General features: G+C 37.8%; 1 protein-coding gene across 4 annotated transcripts in view; it reads right to left on the bottom strand.

Annotated features, from left to right (window-relative positions):
• LOC124257162 (rap1 GTPase-activating protein 1-like) overlaps positions 1-21,865 on the bottom strand; it is a 321,814-nt gene that overhangs the window by 263,084 nt on the left and 36,865 nt on the right. For 3 of the 4 annotated variants that reach the window (XR_006893194.1, XM_046691167.1, XM_046691169.1), the window contains exon 1: positions 20,845-20,971. The exons of the other annotated variant lie outside the window; for it this stretch is intronic. Coding sequence is in view for 2 of the 3 variants with exons in the window: in XM_046691167.1 (XP_046547123.1) it covers positions 20,845-20,902 (58 nt within the window). In the remaining variant the exon portion in view is untranslated. Of the gene's footprint in view, positions 1-20,844; positions 20,972-21,865 lie in introns of those variants that run through there. 4 annotated transcript variants of the gene reach the window in all.

Here is a 21,865-nt window from a genome sequence, read left to right as displayed (position 1 = left end):
CTCTAAACTGTAATCATAATGTTATTTTGAATATCACTGCATGGTTATTGGGTTTCATTTGGTATTTAATGATTAATCTAAGGTTTGTTCACCACACTTATTACGGCATGACACCAGGTGTTGAAACCAGATTACAGCTAGCGCCAAGGAGGACTGACTAACTGAGTGAGTTTGGTTTTACGCCGCTTTTAGCAATATTCCAGCAACATCACGGTGAGGGACACCAGAAATGGGTTTCATACATTGTACCCATGTGGGGATTCGAACCCGGGACTTTGGCGTGACGACCCAACGCTTTAACCATTAGGCTACTCCACCGCCCCCGCGCCAAGGAGGAAATAGATTGGGAGAGAACTGTAACATATGAACAGTTATTTAGTAACTGTTTTCGCAATAGACATTTTTTCAAATTCTTGATACATTTTGTTGACCTGTAATTGATTTAAGTTTTTAATTCTTTAACATAAGCCAATGGAGATCCAATATGGCCACTATTTTGCCAAGATGGTTGCCAGTTCTCATTCAGATTTTAATGTCCTGCAAATACCCTTAATTATGATAGTCTAGGCAGATTGGGATCATTGTAGTCTCATGAAGATTTGTGCCAGAGAAGAGCTGGAACAGACTCTCAACACTATCACACAGCAGTCTTAGATATCATACCTTGGTCAGTAAAAGCTTCTATCATTGGATGATTGTATCGGTCTGATAGTGGGGGCTGTGTGTGTCTGTCAGCTTGGAGGCTTCACTGTAAGAACAGACAGGCTTTTTGTTTGGGACACATCAAATGCAACCAATATAGGGAAGTCACAATCATGCCATTGTTGATAGTGGGTAGAAAATCAAAAATAACATTTCCACTCTGTATCATAATGAGAGTCTCCTTTATAGCATGATGAAGATAGTTATACAGCAGCTGGTAGATACGAGCTGGTAAACTGAAGATTACTATATGACTTGGCAGCAATGGTCTTCTGGTGTCAGTGTTGTCCAAGATCTGATTTGTAAAGGGCTGTTGTCGTGTTTTGATATCAGTGAGAGTGAGTGAGAGAGAGTGAGTGAGTGAGTGAGTGAGTGAGTGAGTGAGTGAGTGAGTGAGTGAGTGAGTGAGTGAGTGAGTGAGTGAGTGAGTGAGTGAGTCTAGTTTTATGCTGCACTCAGCAATATTCCAGCTATATGGTGGAGGTCTGTAAATAATCAAGTCTGGATCAGACAAACCAGTGATCAACAGCATGAGCATCAATCTATGCCATTGTGACATGTCAATGGAAATGATGATTTGTGTGTTTGTTTGTTGTTTAACCCCACACTCTGTTATATTCCAGCTATATGGTCTGTAAAAAATCAAATCTGGACCACACAATCGAGTGATCAACAGCATGAGCATCGATCCACGCAGTTGGGATATGATGACATGTGTAAACCAAGTCAGCGAGCCTGAGCACCCGATCCTGACTACCCTTAGTCGCTTCTTCTGAGAAGCATGGGTTGCTGAAAACCAAATCTGACCCAGATCTTTACAAGTCATGGAAATGATGACACCTTCTTGTTTCAGTAATGCTGTTCTTGAAGACATCAACCTTTCCACAGAAAACAACGTTCTTTATTGCTTGTAATGACCTCAAAGGACAACTTTCTTTCCTTCATCACAGGATTTTATTAATGAAACTGTTGTGTCTTCATGTTCTTTCAATCTCTAATGCCTACCACAGACCATAAGCTGTTATTGGTAGCTGAAACTAACATATAGTCTCCAAAATGTAATTATGTATATTGTTGAATATAAATAATTTGATGGAGAGCCCTTGAGTATTAGGGAAGCTCAAGCCTCTTAATTTCAGCATTAGTTCTAAAGGGTAAATTGTACTGGACAGTTACCATGGCTACAAGATTGACAGATAATAACGCTTTATATTCTGGACGGTAGTTCTGCAGCTTTGGAAAGACCCCAGATGTATTAAGGGAAAGAGTATAGGCTGCTAGAGCTGAGAAGGGAATAAGTATAGAATGATTGTTTGATTAAATATATGCTCTGGGGCCTGTAACAAGAGACGACTGATAGCCATGATAATCTTACCAATACTTGGTGCCAATGTGAGCAATTGTCAGGAATGTCAGGTAGGAATTGGTCTATCAACATCATATACTTCTTGTACATGGTGACTTAATCGGTTGGGTGGTGAGAGAGTTTGTTTTGAAGTGACTTTTAGCAATGATCCAGCAATTTTAGAAGAGGATGCTCGAAATGGGCTTCACATGTTGAACCCATGTATAGAATCAAACCCGGATCTTTGGCATGATAAGCAAACACTTTACCCACTAAGCTACCCCACCACCACTGAGGCAGTAAGACTCCGTGACTTCCTTACTTGATGTCATAGTGTATAATGTCTTAATTTGTGTCTGTATTCAGATATAGTATGTGTATATGTGCAATATTGATGTCATAGTGTATAATGTCTTAATTTTTGTCTGTATTCAGCTATAGTATGTGTATATGTGCAATATTGATGTCATAGTGTATAATGTCTTAATTTGTGTCTGTATCCAGCTATAGTATGTGTATATGTGCAATATTGATGTCATAGTGTATAATGTCTTAATTTGTGTCTGTATTCAGCTATATATGTGTATGTGCAATATTGATGTCATGTATAATGTCTTGCTATAGTAATATTGATGTCATAGTGTATAATGTCTTAATTTGTGTCTGTATTCAGCTATAGTATGTGTATATGTGCAATATTGATGTCATAGTGTATAATGTCTTAATTTGTGTCTGTATTCAGCTATAGTATGTGTATATGTGCAATATTGATGTCATAGTGTATAATGTCTTAATTTGTGTCAGTATTCAGCTATAGTATGTGTATGTGTGCAATATTTATGTCATTAATGCTTAATATTGTGTCAGTATTCAGCTATAGTATGTGTATATGTGCAATGTTGATGTCATAGTGTATAATGTCTTAATTTGTGTCTGTATTCAGCTATAGTATGTGTATATATGCAATATTGATGTCATAGTGTATAATGTCTTAATTTGTGTCTGTTATGTCATAGTGTATAATGTCTTAATTTGTGTCAGTATTCAGCTATAGTATGTGTATATGTGCAATGTTGATGTCATAGTGTATAATGTCTTAATTTGTGTCTGTATTCAGCTATAGTATGTGTATATGTGCAATATTGATGTCATAGTGTATAATGTCTTAATTTGTGTCAGTATTCAGCTATAGTATGTGTATATGTGCAATATTGATGTCATAGTGTATAATGTCTTAATTTGTGTCTGTATTCAGATATAGTATGTGTATATGTGCAATATTGATGTCATAGTGTATAATGTCTTAATTTTTGTCTGTATTCAGCTATAGTATGTGTATATGTGCAATATTGATGTCATAGTGTATAATGTCTTAATTTGTGTCTGTATTCAGATATAGTATGTGTATATGTGCAATATTGATGTCATAGTGTATAATGTCTTAATTTTTGTCTGTATTCAGCTATAGTATGTGTATATGTGCAATAACATTTACCTTTATTCATATCAATCTACCTTTTATAGTTCTTCCTCCATGGGGGCTGTGGGATAGCCTAGTGGTTAAAGCGTTCGCTCCTCACATGGAAGACCAGGGTTCGACTCCACAATGGGTACAATGTGTGAAGCCTATTTCTGGTGTCCCCCACCATGATACTGCTGGAATATTGGTGAAAGCTGCTTAAAACCATACTCACTCATTCAATCACTCTTCTTCCATGTATTGTAACATCATATAATAAATATGTGATAAATGTTTATCGTTCGTGGACCCGTTCTATAATGTGAGTATAGTGTTACAGTGGTCATGACACCCATGCTTTAACACAGGCTTACCATAGTATAATGATCACTCTGTGAAATGGGGCCTAGATTACTGGTCAGTCTTAATCCCGTAGCAACATATGGTCTTTTATAGGAACATCAATTATCTATGTTTAAATTAAACAATTTCTCAACAACATATGTTAAAACATCACAAAGTAGACAAAGCATCTGACATAAAACTAATTTGTAGGAAACAGATGCATGTGAATTAAACATATTTTTATTTGCTTCTCTGAAATACCATACTCAAGGGAGTGACAATCACATGCAATTGACATACCTATCATTGACAGATGTTTTAATGAATTACTGTATTTGATAAACCAAATGCAATAAATCTTAATTTCAGTAGATAATATGGTGGGAATTCAGCGTAATTTGCACATATGACACAGATGTTAAAATATTGATGCTAGGTAGCTTTCGCTGTTATTTTGAAAACAATAGTACTTTATTCTCAAATTTGATAACTTTTATGTTAATACAAGTAGTAACCTAAAAAATGTGTTCATTTTCTGATACAAATTCATTTATCTCTCACACAAACCAAAAAATATATTTAAAAAACATAACAAAATGTATAATTGTTTACCTAATTTAGGATTTCATCAGTATTTTTTTCAGAAAATGAGGGGTGGTGGGGTAGCCTACTGGTTAAAGAAATCGTTCATCATGCTGAAGACCTGGATTTTATTCCCATCATGGGTACGATGTGTGAAGCCATTTCTGATACCCCCCACCGTGATATTGCTGAAATATTTACCCATTTTATATCAATTTAACAAGAAAACAAATTACAACATTAAAAAGATCGCAGAGACTTTGTATCTACAAATTCATCCTCCCCAAATAAACAAACAAAATAGGCTGGTTTTTTTTCACAAAGTATGAGAAAGACAAACAAACAAACAGGTTTTGTAGCATCAGCCATTAAGTGCATTTGGTTAATGCTGACAGCTGTAATTACACCCTTGTCACTGGCAATGGTCAGTCTGTTAACGCCTTGCTAGGGTCAGCCAAGGTGACCGCCAAATTAGTGCTTCTCAGACTGCACGGAGCACCAGCCAGCTACCATTTTTTATATTTATGTTTCTCATCATTCTGCAGAATACATTTTAGTGCTTACAACCTTTTTTAAATATTACTTACACCACCTGACACCAGACTGAAACAACTATATAAGATATTTGAATATGACTCCAAATGTACTGCTAGGCAAACAACACAATATGAGAAATCACATGACCATTTTTACATTGTAATGCTTGGAATTTATAACCGTTATGAATTCAATAGTACCAGTTGACATACAGGAAACATACTGTAACCATGGTTACCCTAGCTGCAGGCACTGCATAATATACAATCCTGACAATAATGGACATATTGTATTTTATTCTTCACAAGATGAGACATCATCATATTGGACAAGACAATATGAATATCCTTTTCATTATGCAATGTTTTCCTTTTCCGGGGAGTTTCTGTGGCCAGTGGGGTAGTGGGTAGCCTAGTGGCTAAAGCGTTCACTCTTCACACATAAGACCCAGGTTCAATTCCCCACATGGGTACAGTGTGTGAAGCCAATTCCTGGTGTCTCCTGCTTGGTATGGCCTCAATGGCATCATATACTATTCACACTTTGCTAAGGATCCAATCATGGATTCAACAGAAAACTATGATGTGGGGTCAAATTTGGTTTAAATATCTAAGCTTATTGTAAGCATGGATCCTAGGTTTCAGTATGTGATTGCATCTTGTGGAACCAATACCTGCTATTGACAGGTGTTGTGTACTTGTCAATGACTCATTCCATGATTTGCAAAATGGTCGATTCCATGATTTGCAAAATGGTTGATTGGTGCCAGTGAGGTGAAAACCATTTCTATGGAATATTACTCATATGTATCAAATGCATAAGGTTAGATTAAAGTGACTGTGCTAGCCTGAAAGAGGGGTTACTGTATCATTATCTATCCAGTTCTAAATGGATACAATTTCATCCACTATAAGGCGGTCAAACGACTGTGTGCCTTAAGTTGTGAATTTTTGTGATCCTTAGCAAAGTGTGAGTAGTATATATACTTGCCAATTGCGCAATGGAGACCTGTTTGAAAACATTCTATTCCTTCCAGCTTTCCAGCTTAAACACTTAATGTCAGTGACAACGTTCTGGATTCTAAATCTAATCCTGTGTGTTTCAAAGCAATTTGTTAATTGATCTTGCGTACCTGATTCCTAAGCTTACTTCTAAACTGACGTCTGTGTTAACCTTTGTGTTTCAATTTCAAAATATCCTTGTAATATTGTATAGAATCAGAGCCAAGCTCACCACCATTGGCTTGCTGCTGGACGCCAATCATCCAGGTCACAAACTGTAGCTGAAGGAGTCATTGTCTGCACAGGTATGCAGATGTGTACCCCTAGTATGTTTCTGTATACAGAGACCGCCTTCGTGGTGTAGTGGTTAGAGCGTCCGCCCGGAGAGCGGAAGGTCGCGGGTTCGATCCCCGACCGCATCATACCAAAAGACGTTAAAATATGGTACTTGTTGGTCCCTGTCTGGCGCTCGGCATTAATGGGTACAACAAGGACTGGTCGGCTCGGAGTCAGTATAATGTGTCTGAGTGGGATATTCATGCTTCACTGCAGCATGGTATCTCAGTGGGCTAGCACTATAAAACCAGCTTAAGTCTGGGCTAGTACAAGCAGCTGCACATACACATACACACACATTCACGTCGTCATATGAGCGAAATATTCTCAAGCACGACGTTAAACCCAATTTCACCTCACCTCACCTGTATACAGACATGTACGCTAAACAAAGTCAGAATACAGAAACATACCCGGTACCCTAAACACGGGACAAATCCATATTCCGCAACCCAAAACTGAAACTGTATGTAGTTGTTTCCCTTCAACTTCATTGCGAGTGGGGTTGTGCATCGCGAAATATTCATTACTGTGTATGCTCGTTCTTATATAAGCCTTACTACCACAGAAAAATGTAACCTCCTGTTTACAAATAATGAACCAAATAGTATAGAAATAATCTGCTACCATATGTACAACTTTAAACAAATGTAGAAGATCTCTAGATTGTCCTAGGCCAATTATACACATTTGTATTAGTATATGTATTGTTACTCATACTTATTATATATCTTGTTTAGGCCAGACCGCCTCCGTGGTGTAGTGGTTAGAGCGCCCGCCCGGAGTGCGGAAGGTCGCGGGTTCGATCCCCGACCACGTCATACCAACAGACGTTAAAATATGGTACTTGTTGGTCCCTGCCTGGCACTCGGCATTAATGGGTACAACAAGGACTGGTCGGCTCGGAGTCAGTATAATGTGTCTGAGTGGGGTATTCATGCTTCACTGTCGCATGGTATCTCAGTGGGCTAGCACCATAAAACCAGCTTCAGTCTGGGCTAGTACAAGCAGCCGCACATACAAACGCATGCACGTCGTCATATGAGCGAAATATTCTCAAGCACGACGTTAAACCCAATTTCACCTCACCTTTCTCACAGTCCCTGAACCACAATATTTTCCCTTACTGCCAAGCCCTCCCTAAAGCCCTAAATGAAGCAAGTCCAGATTTCCTCAGGTTCCTACCTCCCTGGGACTACTTTACAATTTAAATGGGTTTATTTGTTACTATCAAAATTATATATATTCAGAGACTAAGCGTTAGTCTACATGAGTTTGTGAACACATTCAGGCGACATTGTTTAGCAAATAGTTCTCCCGCACAACAGATGCTCCCCTCTTCTCTGAAACATCTGGGGTTTCTAAAGGAATGTCTTTGACAGACAAGTTGCCCGACAAAGATATCAGACATTCCTTAGATCTCCAGGCAAATCTGTGACCTAATTTCCTCCAAGACATGCTTCTTGCTGCCCTCAATTCCAGGCAGCATGGAATCAATGGACACAACATGTGTGGCTGGCACCAGGAAACACTTAATGCTGCAGGTTGTCAGAGGGCCATTGTTACTTTGTGGGGAGGCAATAGTGCTTCCATCTAGAGAGTAAATATGAGTAACCGTGGCTACGTAAAAAAAAACATATCAAACTTCGCAAAATCGAAAGTGTTTTCAAATAGATCAACGTGAGTCAAAAGAATGTACAAAATTCAGTAGCTTCTGTTTATCATCGAAAAATGATTGTTCTTACTACTGGTATTTCACTTTAATGTTAACATTATCTCAAGTGTTAAAACTTTAGCTTACCAGCTTCTGAGGCAGGTAAATGATATCATTTGAATGTGATGTCAAGTTTGTTTATTGTTTAATGTCAGATATTTGGTGGCAGTCTGTAAACAACTGAGTCAGCACCAGACAATCCAGTGATCAACAGCAAGAGCAATGATCTACGCAATTGGGTTATGATGACATGTATCAACGAAGTCAGAGAGTCTGACCACCTGATCCTGTTAATCACCTCTTACAACAAACATGGGTTGGTGAAGACCAATTGTAACTTGGATCTTCATGGGTGGTGATGTCATGGCAACTAATGACTGACTGACTGAGTTTTACGCCGCTTTTAGCAATATTCCAGCAACATCATGGCGGGGGACACCAGAAATGGGCTTCACACATTGTACCCATGTGGGGATTCGAACCCGGGTCTTTGGCGTGACGAGCCAACGCTTTAACCACTAGGCTACCCCAACGCCCCTGGTAACTAATGATGCCATAATGGTCTGCAAAGCACAGTGATGTAATTTTTTGCAATAAAATCTCACCCAAGCCATATCTTCTGTGGCAGTCATTTTCAGACGATAAATTAATGTTGTCAATGAGTTTGACAATGATGTTCATGATGATGCTTCAATTGTTTTGTTTGTTGTTTCAAATGTTAATCATAGATGACTCCAATATGTTGGTGAGTGAGTGAGTGAGTTCAGTTTTATGCCGCTTTTAACAATATTCCAGCTATATCACGGCAGGGGACACCAGAAATGGCAATATGTTGGTGAAATAGCAGTGGTCATAGTGATAATGATAGTTAATGACATGTTGTATTTATATGATGATGATGATGATGATGATGATGATGTCATTTGTAATATGATGATCATAATGATAATTGTTATGATGACGACAGCACCAAGATGGTTCTTCTGGTGACAGAGTTTGTACATTAGCTGCCAACAATATTTCAATGCAAACAAATTGTGACATTCACAACACTGACAATGAGAGAATGATTATTATTAAACTTACACATTATATCTTTACTTTCATTGGTTGAGAACTGTCACATGATCTTAATTCAAACACCCACCCTGCTATGCAATGATCAAAAGTGACATCACCCTGCATTAATCAACCAATGAACTCAAAGATGATATATAGTTTCAGCCAATCAGAAGAAACATCATGCAAAGCTATTGTGCATTATTGTCCTGCCACTTACTGTTATATATTATCCTAATATTGTTGCTAGTATAAACGTTATTGTTTGATAAATTCTGTTATAAAACAATTATTGACCACAATTTGGGCAATGTATTTTATGGACCCTAGGAACAGATATTGAACCTGGTCACTGATCTCGGTCAATATCAGTTATTGGGTCCATAAAACATGATTTCACCCTTATGAATGGTCAATAATAGAAAATGATATTTCAACAAACCATCCCATCCCATTCAAGTCTCAAGACAACTGTCAATAGCCAATTACAAATGGTTATACTTGTATATGCCAGGGCTGAGTATAGGCATCAGACAGAGGGCACTTAGGAAGATATTAGTCCAGTCTCGGGACATGGCCGAGTGGCTGGGGACACTCACTTTGTCAATGACCCACTGACATTTAGCTTTCTTCGAGCTGTAGCAAACATCGATTAAAGTACATATCCATTTGAACAGAGCTCTTCCCATTGTAGCCCCATCTGTAATGCCAACCTCATGGTTGTCATGTTGTACAAGGTCCTATATATAACCTCATCCTGACATCAAGGGCCTGGCCGAATATCATCTTCTGATTCAACCAAAGCTATAATGAAATATCATCTTCTGATTCAACCAAACATTATCATGCTATATCATCTTCTGATTCAACCAAACATTATCATGCTATATCACCTGATTCATCCAAAAACTATCATGAAATATCATCTTCTGATTCAACCAAACACTATCATTCTATATCATCTTCTGATTCAACCAAACACTATCATGCTATATCACCTGATTCATCCAAAAACTATCATGAAATATCACCTTCTGATTCAACCAAAGCTATAATGAAATATTATCTTCTGATTCAACCAAACACTATCATGCTATATCACCTGATTCATCCAAAAACTATCATGAAATATCACCTTCTCATTCAACCAAACACTATCATGCTATATCACCTTCTGATTCAACCAAACACTATCATGCTATATCATCTTCTGATTCAACCAAACACTATCATGCTATATCATCTTCTGATTCAACCAAACACTATCATGCTATATCACCTGATTCAACCAAAAACTATCATGAAATATCACCTTCTGATTCAACCAAACACTATCATGCTATATCACCTTCTGATTCAACCAAACACTATCATGCTATATCATCTTCTGATTCAACCAAACACTATCATGAAATATCACCTTCTGATTCAACCAAACACTATCATGCTATATCACCTTCTGATTCAACCAAACACTATCATGAAATATCACCTTCTGATTCAACCACAACTATCATGCTATATCACCTTCTGATTCAACCAAACACTATCATGCAATATCACCTTCTGATTCAACCAAACACTATCATGCTATATCACCTTCTGATTCAACCAAAACTATCATGAAATATCACCTTCTGATTCAACCGCAACCAAACACTATCATGCTATATCACCTTCTGATTCAACCAAACACTATCATGAAATATCACCTGATTCAACCACAACTATCATGCAATATCTCACTTTATCACATACAGTTTAAGGTCAACATGCACTGCTATGACAATTACATAGAGATTTATGCAATAATATATACAAATATCATTCAGTTTATTAAAAAGGTACCAGTTGTATCAGAACAAATAACAGGTGGAGTCCTTTAATGGAATTCATATCCGCTGAAATACCATGACGCCACCAACTGGAATTAATATCTTTCACATTAGACAGCTTTCTGCTGTAAATCTCTTTGATCAGAATTCTCTTGCAATGGAACTCTGACATTAAATTCCATTGAGAATCCACTTCCAAGAATATTGTCTACATTTAGGAAAAAGCCAGGAATAGTTAATTCAATTGATTTGCAGAATTTCATCATATACCTCTTAAAATAAATTGGAAACAAATTTTGAATTTTACATTTTTCATAGGTATATCAACTGTGTATTGTATGGATGTCAGGATTCTCGGGTAGTATTGTCTTATGGTTCTTTGTTTCATACATAGTGGCTGATATCAACCGAATATTGAGTATCACATATGTTTATGAGATGATTATAATAAGAATAAAACTTGATATAAATTTCAAAGAATAATACATCTAAGTGCATTCATTATGCACTAAACTCCATTCACTAGGTGAATGTGCATAGCTCTAACATCAATAAGCACATTATCACCCTGGATAATGCAAGCTGCCTGTGAGGCACTAGAAGGTTAATAGTCATATGACTTATCCCACCGGGTACACATTTTCTGCTGGGTGAACAGAGGCAATATCAAACAAACTCACTTTGTGAGTGAGTGGAGCTTGTTTAGGCCACTGTCAGCGTTTTAGGCCACTGTCAGTGTTTTAGGCCACTGTCAGAAATATTCAAGCTACATCATGTCTTCCTGAATATTATATGTCTGAGCCAGGCAAACCAGTGGTGGATACCATGAACACCAATCCAGATGCCTCAATATCCTACCAATCAAACACTATAACTGTCAGCCCCAAGTCAGCTGTTCTTTAATGGGGTAATAGTGAGTGAGTGAGTGAGTTTAGTTTTACGCCGCACTCAGCAATATTCCAGCTATATGGCGACGGTCTGTAAATAATCGAGTCAGGACCAGACAATCCAGTGATCAACAGCATGAGCATCGATCTATGTAATTGGGAACCGATGACATGTGTCAACCAAGTCAGCGAGTCTGACCACCCGATCCCGTTAGTCGCCTCTTACAATAAGCATGGGTCGCTGAAGATCAAATCTAACCCAGATCTTCACAGTGAAATGTGTAGTTAATATCACAAAATATAACACAATTTGAATAGTTTATACAGTAAAATGGTACTATGAAATGGTACTATGATAAACATACTTATTCACAGGAAGTAAACAGGATTGGGACCCGTGAAGGTCCGGGTTAGAATATTGATCTTCAGTAACCCATGCTTGTCGTAAGAGGCGACTAACGGCATCGGGTGGTCAGGTTCGCTGGCTTGGTTGACACATGTCATCGGTTCCCAGTTGTGCAGATCGATGCTCATGCTTTTGATCACTGGATTGTCTGGTCCATACTCGATTATTTACAGACCGTTGCCATATAGCTGGAATATTGCTGAAAGTGGCGTAAAACTAAACTTAAACTCACTCACTCACTAAACAGGATTGGGGACAAGTTCTTCCAACTTCGGTTGTCCTCTCCCTGGTATTTACATGTTTAGCTATCACAGTAAATATACAAATAACATAGAAGAAGGGACATTTAAAAAATGATACTAGCTGTATGAAAACTAATAACAGGTAGCACTTATTCTAACTGAAGAGTACATGGGAAACAGCCTTTAATAAATGACATTTAGCTTGTACATTGCCTTTAAAATCAAAATTGAAAATGTTTGGAAGAAGATCACAATGAGATGTAGCCTCATGACTTGTTCTAAAAAAAACGTTTTCATCAAATTGCTATTCTTAATTCGCCCACACACATTTAAAGTGATCATCCGAAAGAAAATTTCTATAATCATTTATTTCAAACACTTAAATACTGCTCAAAATAATTAAAGAACAACAAAATATATCATGTGACAAAATATAATTTGACATGGCAGTGACGAATTAACTATAGTCATATGGTAAAAAAGTAACAGATTCTTCAAGTTCTTTGGGTAGAATATGTTAATACCTCAAGCGTACAAACTATGATAAACCTACCCAGGTCACAGTAAAACATAAAATCTGTAACAGATTGTTTGCAAGTGTTTTTACAGATAGTACACCAGTACTTCTCACTGACGACAACTCTTCTAAACATGGTGTTTTCACCGCAGGGGTCAATCAATCCTGACAGTAATTGAACCAGGGTAAAAGTAAATTGACTTTTAACTTGCCCCCAATTTCATGACTGTAAAATGTCTTTGATGCGTATCAAGCCCACCGTGAGACACAAAGCTAAAATCTAGATAGGGGTTCACATCATTAATGTCTCATACAGACCATAAAACCAAAATAGCCAGAAATACCTAAACACGTCCGAAAGACTTTACATTTCTTTAGAAATATTTCTCTCTTGATTGGCGCAAATGATTCAGCGCCATTTGATTATCTAACCAAACAATTGTTTCTATGACTCCAAAAACATGCCAACTATTAGATGACAGTTTCCTAACTTAGTGAGTTTAGTCTGTTTTAGCAATATTCCAGCAATATCACACTGGTAGACACGAGAATTGGGCTTCAAACATATTATCCAAGTGGGGAATCGAACCCGGATCTTTGGCATGACAAGCAAATGCTTTAACCGCTTGGCTACCCCACTGCCCCAGTTTCCTGACTGGTGGACACTAGAATGACCAAGGATTGAGCTCTTTCTTTACACTAAATGATGTTATAATAATGATATTATTATAATGCCTTTGGTTGTTGCTGTTAATGATTAAATAAGCAGTTTGTGAATTTATTGATTTTTTCACATTTATTCATAAGAATTCTTAAGAAGATACTTTGACGTAAATGAATAATTAAACATTTTAAATATGTAATTATTTACACAGCATGCATACCTCCATAAAAACTAAATCTATCGAAGTCAATTTTGGAATACATCACAGTCAGGAAGTGATATTTTAGGATTCAGGGATGTTTCAAATATACAAACAGATAAATATAATACGAAAAGACATATTATATTTTAAAAAAACATCATCATGATTCACATTGTCATGGTGATTATTACTTGCATCATCATCATCATCATCATCATCATCATCATCATCATCATCATCATCATCATCATGTACCGCAGCACAATAATCAAGTTAAGATATGGATTGAAATAGTCCTTAATTTGCACGCCATGGCAATATTGACATGGCACACATGAAATATTTCAATTGTATGAACTTATAAAAATAATATTCACCATGATTCGTTTAATGGAAAATGCGATAAATTTGACAAACTGAAATCATTCATTTTTTAACCCATCAAACTGTGGTGGCACTCTAAATCTCACAGCTTAACATGGGCGTGGCCATTTTGAATGCCGGTGCGCATAATAGAATATCCTGTTTTGTATAATAACATAGTTTGTGGGTTAGTTTATAGATCCAGGGCAAATGTAACTGCAGCAATGATAGTGTTCAGGAAATCAGGATCTCAAGTTCAGAAGGTTACTTGATGTTTACTGATTTATTAAACAACATATTGAAATGACAGAATTCTTGTGTGTTTTAAGTCTAATTGGTTCATCAAAAGGTATGCACACACTTGTTTCTACAAAGGCACATCTGAATTATCTATCTGGTGCCCTGTGGCACCCTCCGAAGAAATGGCATTTCTATCCCTGTATTATAACCATATTTCAGTAGTGCAATTTCTTGTATGTGTCTGTATCAATCAATCAAGCAAGCAAGCAAGCAATCAAAACAGTTTTATCTGTAATATCTGCATTACAATTAACATGATTGAATCTATGAACAACATAAAAATTATCATAATTTTTCACCCTAAAAGACAAAAAAACAACAACATTGACATAATTTAGGATTATCTCATGACCTCTCGTGTCACATTGAAAACACATCATAAAAACAGAAGATGTCAACTAAATCAATTATCACAACAAAACACACAATGTGTTAGGCCCACTTGTAGCATGTATGAGACGGTTTGCCTATGAAGACAAAGGAACATTGTCACACACACAATCTCTTACTTGTAGCCTGAAACACACTTGCATTGAATAACCCTTCACATTGACTCATGTCTGATTACAGAAGTCGTGAGATTTAGAGCTAAGCCTTGAGGAAAGGATGGCCTGATTGGCAATGGTGGCCTTTCACAGCATGTCCTTAGAGAGTGATGGAGAAGAGGGTTGGGGTAGTCTTAGTCTGTCTCACCATCCCTGGACGGCTTTTCCCCTTCAGCCCAGCCCTTTCTACAGTGCTGAAGCCCTAAATGTAGACTAAGGCTTAGTCTCTGAATATATATAATTTTGATAGTAACAAACAAGCCCATTTATATTGAAAAGGAGCCCTAGGGAGACCAGAGATTCAGAACCTGAGGAAATCTAGACTTGCTTTATTTAGGGCTTTAGCACTGCAGAGAGGGCTTGGCAGTAGGGAAATTAATGTGGTTCAGGGACTGTGAGACAGACTACCCTAAATGAAGCAAGCCTACATTACTTCAGGTTCTGAATCTCCCATCCCTTTGGGCTCCTTTTGAACTCAAAAGGAATTATTTGTTTCAGTCAGAATTATATAAATTCAAAGACTAAGCATTAGTCTAGGATAGTCTGTCCCCAAGACCCTTGAGAAAATATCAAATAAGAGTCCTACTGAAGTAAATTCAAAGACTAAGCATTAGTCTAGGGTAGTCTGTCCCCAAGACCCTTGAGAAAATATCAAATAACAGTCCTACTGAAGTAAATTCAAAGACTAAGCATTAGTCTAGGGTAGTCTGTCCCCAAAACCCTTGAGAAATTATCAAATAATTACTGAAGTAAATAATGATTTGACAAGTCTGGATTGTTTCGGTTCCATGCAGAAAGTATGGATTGTTCTGGGCTCCAAGATAAATATATATTTTAATGTATTTTGAAACGAGATAACAATTTTTCTGGAATTAAATGTCACTCCAAGGGTGGGGCTTGCTGTGGAGGCTGGATGGGTAGGGTTGGTTGAATTAGGTTCTCTGGGTGAGAATGAGGGTGGAGCTGGAGGGTGTTTACTTGTAGGTGTTTCGTTTTGGGAGGGGGTAGGGTTGAAAGGAATTAGTTGTCTAGGTGAGGTCGAAAAGGGTGGGACTGGAGCGTGTTCAGTCGAAGAGGTCTACGTGAAGAATGAGGACTATTTTTATGGATATACAACTTCTTTATTCTATATAGGCGATGTTTCGACATAGATTCTAATGTCGTCGACTTGATCGACATTAGAATCTATGTCAGAAACATCGCCTATATAGAATAAAGAAGTTGTATATCCATAAAAATAGTCCTCATTCTTCATTTACCCAACTTCTAGAATGACAATCAAAGAAGGACTATGTGAGTTGTTAAGGGTTGTAGGTTTTGTTTTCGAAGGACAGGATTGGAAGGGGACAAATGTAGGATAGATGGCTGGGGTGGGTCCTACAGGGTGTGTGTGTGTGTGTGTGGAGAGGGGGCTGCTGGGGAATGGGAGGGAGAATGGGAGTTGGCACAGATGGATGGTGACAACAATGAGGTTTTCGTGGAGGATGAAGGATTACAGATAATAAATATTATGATAAAACATCTTACATCATAGTATATGACAGCAGACAGATAACTTTGAAAGAAAGCATGAATTTATTTGAGATTGTGGGGGTCATTTAACTCAGCAGACCAAATTCTCACTTGCTAATTCTGTGCTCATCTCTCAGTCTGTCTGCATGACCACAACAAGGAACTTGAGTACAAGCAAATCCCCAAATATACAATTCTGAGTGAAGATTCCAAATTAGGTATACTTCAGAATCAATATGCAGAAACCCACATAACAGCCAACATGGTGGACTGTTTGAGATTGTTGAGTAGATACTATACATGCGTGAATTGTCAAGATAAACTAGATGTTGAGTCTGGTTGTATTGGTTGTATTAACTACATATTAACACTGGAAGGTCGCTGAGTCTGAACATCAAAGGTATATACACCTGCACAACCTCTCTGTCAAAGAATGATGTCTGACAAGGCACTCACAGGTAAACTGCTCATCAAAGTAATGTGTTTTACTATGCTGTTTGAGACCGACTCTGTGGTGTAGTGGTTAGAGAGTCCGCCTGGAGAGCGGAAGGTCGCGGGTTCGATCCCCGACCGCATCATACCAAAAGACGTTAAAATATGGTACTTGTTGGTCCCTGCCTGGCGCTCGGCATTAATGGGTACAACAAGGACTGGTTGGCTCGGAGTCAGTATAATGTGTCTGAGTGGGGTATTCATGCTTCACTGTGGCTTGGTATCTCAGTGGGCTAGCACTATAAAACCAGCTTCAGTCTGGGCTAGTAGAAGCAGCCGCACATACACATACACACGCATGCACGTCGTCATATGAGCAAAATATTCTCAAGCACGACGTTAAACCCAATTTCACCTCACCTCACTATGCTGTTTGCACTGAAGTTGGTGACACTATACTCTCATCCAAGACACAAAAAGTTCTTGCCAGTAATCTTTAGCAATATATACACTTGTACATCTGTGCCAACAGACGAGTGACCATTGATGATGCTAACGAACAACACAGCCAGGTGACAAGTTAGATATGAGTGAGTGAGTTTTACGCCGCTTTTAGCAATATTCCAGCAATATCACGGCAGGGAACACCAGAAATGGGCTTCACACATTGTACCCATGTGGGAATCGAACCCCGGTCTTTGGCGTGACGAGTGAATGCTTTAACCACTAGGCTAACCCACCACCCAAGTTAGATATGAAGACAAACTATTTACTATTTAGTCACCAGTAGTGAGTGAGTATGGTTTTACACCGCTTTTAGCAATATTCCAGCAACATCATGGCAGGGGACACCAGAAATGGGCTTCACACATTATAACCATGTTGGGGATGAAACCCAGGTGAGTGAGTTTAGTTTTACACAGCTTCTAGCAATATTCCAGCAATATCACGGAATTAAATATCTTATAGGTAGCTGCAACTGTATCCTTCCCCCAGACTGAAGAAAGAATCTTTCATTCAAATGTTTATCCCATTAAACTAAATGCGTGAGTGAGTGAGTGAGTTTAGTTTTATGCCGCTTTTAGCAATATTCCAGCAACATCACAGCAGGTGACACCAGAAATGGGATTCACACATTGTGCCCATGTTAGGGATCAAACCCAGGTCTCCTGTGTGAAGAACAAATGCTTTAACCACTGGGCTACCCTGTCACCCCTTACTTAATAGTATACATTGGAAGTATACTACTTAAGAAAAGTTAAGAACATCTGAATTTTTTCATATAGCTATAGTTACATGTCATGTCTGACTGACTATTTTCAAATGAACAGAACCAGTTATCTTTACTGAATTTGAGTAGTATAATGTACCTGAAATTAAGAAACCCTTCATGAAAATGTCAATTATGTATACCTGAAAAATTCATTATATTGTGAAATAATTATGTGACAGAATGGTTGTGCTTAGTCAACCATTCCGTATTTATTCATAACAATGAGGGGCCAATAGGTCTGTTATACACCAACTGGTATATATCAAACAATATAGTAACATATTTGGAACCTCTTCGGTTCATAGCATGCTGTATATCCATTGACATTTGTACTGGTAGTACTACTTTCTTACTTGACATTTACAAAAATGTCTGCTCACTGCTTACAACAGATATAATATATATAATGAACTTTTTTCCAGTTCACCATGCAATGGACATGATGGTCTGAAATGTTGTGTATTTTATGTGAATTCAAATCACAAATCACAAATGTTCTCTTCAGATCCGTTTTGATAAAGACTTTGTGTGGGCCACATATACTTTAAATCATGACTTTGCTGTTTCAAGTCTAAGGAAATCAAAATAACATGTCCTGCTATATCACTTAATCCTGCTAGGTTTTTCACAATGCTATTTTATCTGATAACCTAATGCACTGACAAAAATAAGTTATGTTCATCATTTCTATATATACAAATGTGCTTTCATTAGATAAAGAATTACATGTTTGGATCACTTGATAGACAGATAGAGGTACAGTGAAAGACAAAACTGGGTGAGTGAATTACTCGGAAACTGAAGGAGAGAAGAATGAAAGGAAAGTGACGGAGAGAGAGGGAGGGGAGAACAAGTAAATGACAAAGTGGATGATGGTAAATGGGCAGAGAAATTGGAGTGAAAGAGATTTGATGGGTGGAGAGGTTGAGGTTGAGGTTGAGGTTGAGTTGAAGGTAAAGGTAAATGTGAAGGTAAAAGGTGAGGTGAGGTGAGGTGAGGTGGTGAAATGGGGTTAGTATTGTGTTTAAGAGTACTGCACTCTTACTGTAATGCAGGGCTCCAGATAAGGGCCGTATCGACGTATGTACGGATAAAAAATATGCACGATACGATAGGAAATAATTTTGAAAACGTAGCAGATACGCACCACAGCAATGGTGTACGGTCTTAGAATCATTTACAGACGTATTTATATGAAAAAGTATTGTTTTATTGTTTATTGACCTGTTTACACAAGAGTAGCAATGTTGTGGTGCATATACCAAACGATTACTAATTTCCTTTCAGTACTGTGTTTGTGCGTACATGTGGACATGTTTGGAGTATCTCTGTGATACTGCCACCTCATGACAGTTTTACATGGATACCCACTGAGACACAGCACACTGACTCTTGTCTACCAGCCCTGTTTTAACCCATTAATACTGAGCACCAGGCATGGAGACAACAAGTACCACCTTTTGGTATGACACAACCAGGAATCAAACCACAGACTTTCTGCTTTCCAGCAGATGCTCTATCCACTAGACCAAGGAGACGGTCAGATGGAAGGCGAGATGGATGGAATGGAATAGATACATATTATATGAAGGGAGTCAGTGAGTTTAGTTTTACACCGCTTTTATCAATATTCCAGCAATATTGCGGTGGGTGTTACAAGGAATGGATTTCACACATTGCAACCCATGAGGGAAACCAACATGACGAGCGAACGCTTCGACCACTAGGCTATCCTACCACCCTATTATATAAAGAGATGGATGGAGTAAGAAAGGGATATATGGATGAATGAAGCAATAAATGGGTTGGTGAATTGATGGAAAGGTGTTGACATTGATGGAGAAAAAGGACGAAGAGGTGTAGATGGATTGATAGGATAGAAAGAAGGATGGATGCATAGATAGATGACAAAGATGGACAGAAGGGTGAGACAAAGTTAGAGTGCATCGACTGATAGAAAGAAGGATGGATGCATAGATAGATGACAAAGAGATGGACAGAAGGATGAGACAAAGTTAGAGAGAAGGAAAGAGGGATGGGCGTTTAGTTGATGTCAAATGTAACGTTTGATGCCAGACTTAGGAATATTCCAAATGTATGGCAGCGGTCTGTAACCAATCATGCCTGGACCAGACAATCCAGTGATTAACATCATGAGCATCCATCTCTGCGATTCTGATACAATGACTGGCTTGTCAACCAATATTTAAGCAAGTGAGCCTGACAACCCAATCCACTTATTACATTCTTACAAGCATGAATGGGAGGACTGAGAAATAGATGATACAATTAATAGAATGGATTGCAAGACATAGACAAAGAGTGCAATATTTAGCTGAAGTGGTAGATAACTATACATTCTGCATGAACATATCTGTACATAACTATATACCACATAGGCTGGGTACAAATACAGACACAATGTCACACAGAGTTACATGATGATCAGAACCGAGTCATTAATGATGTGCTACACACATGTTTATTTATATTTGCTAAGCCTCATTGAACATCACACTTACCTAGGTACAGCTTACACACTAAAGAATGACACATGTCAGAGCACACAACTAAACAGACACATACCTTGCTTAGATTTTGGATGCCTCTCTTTCCATTTCTTAAGATAAGCACGTTCATACATGGTAAATATCCAAAGATGCTAGAACAGTAATTTCCATGAACCCAGGAGCTTCCTAACTGTCAACCTCCTAGAAACTCCAGACTGGTGATTTACCAGAGAGAGGCTGTGAGGAGCTTGCTGACACTGGCATACAGTCCGTGCTCTGATTGGCTTGTATTGATTCTGTCATGTAGTAATACCCGTATCGCAGAGGTAACATTTTCCCAAACAATGGGTGACAACATCGTATCTCAATTGTTGAAATATTCAATAGTTGAATGGAATCAGGGTCATGGTCTGGGATTAGGAAGGTCGGGGGTTAAACACATGTTTATTTCAACATGGGGGGGATACGCTGACTGTTTATCCTGGAATCCTATTGTCAACAGCTCCTTCTCAGAGTTGGGTCACGTTCATATGGTCCCATGCTGTCTAAGCTGGTGATTCCGTTGTTTTATGACGTTTATTTTAGTCTTGTATTTCAAATATGCAGGAAACATAAAAACAATGTTTTGCCTTTGAAAGCATTTGGGGTACAAGTGTAAAATGTACTAAACAAAGCTTAGGAAATAGCTAGAATTGTTCTTAGTCAAAGTTGAAATAACCAACATAGTTTTTCAATCACAATAGAACAAGCAGATCATTTACATTTTGTCTATGCTCTACAATCAGTGATACATATTTTTAGTTTTGACACATACATGTATATATTTCATACATAATTTAACAAATATTTCTTACTAAATCAAATTCAATTAAATGCAAGAAACATGCTTCCAAAATTGTGAATCTTGACTATTATATATCCCTTTTAACAACAGTGGAATTTCTTCACAATAATTTCTCTGAAACAACCCCAAACAAGCCATACAATACATAAGCTATTTTCCAATCTGGACAAAGAAAGCTGAAGAAGTTGATTTCGAGAATATTTTGTCTTGTAAGTCACATTTTATGCAAAACAGTTTTCTAATGATTTTATGA

Source organism: Haliotis rubra, unplaced genomic scaffold (genome assembly GCF_003918875.1).
Source record: "Haliotis rubra isolate DU_JTF1 unplaced genomic scaffold, ASM391887v1 Scf65, whole genome shotgun sequence".
Classification (NCBI taxonomy): domain Eukaryota; kingdom Metazoa; phylum Mollusca; class Gastropoda; order Lepetellida; family Haliotidae; genus Haliotis; species Haliotis rubra.
This window is presented reverse-complemented; position numbering and strand designations above follow the sequence as displayed.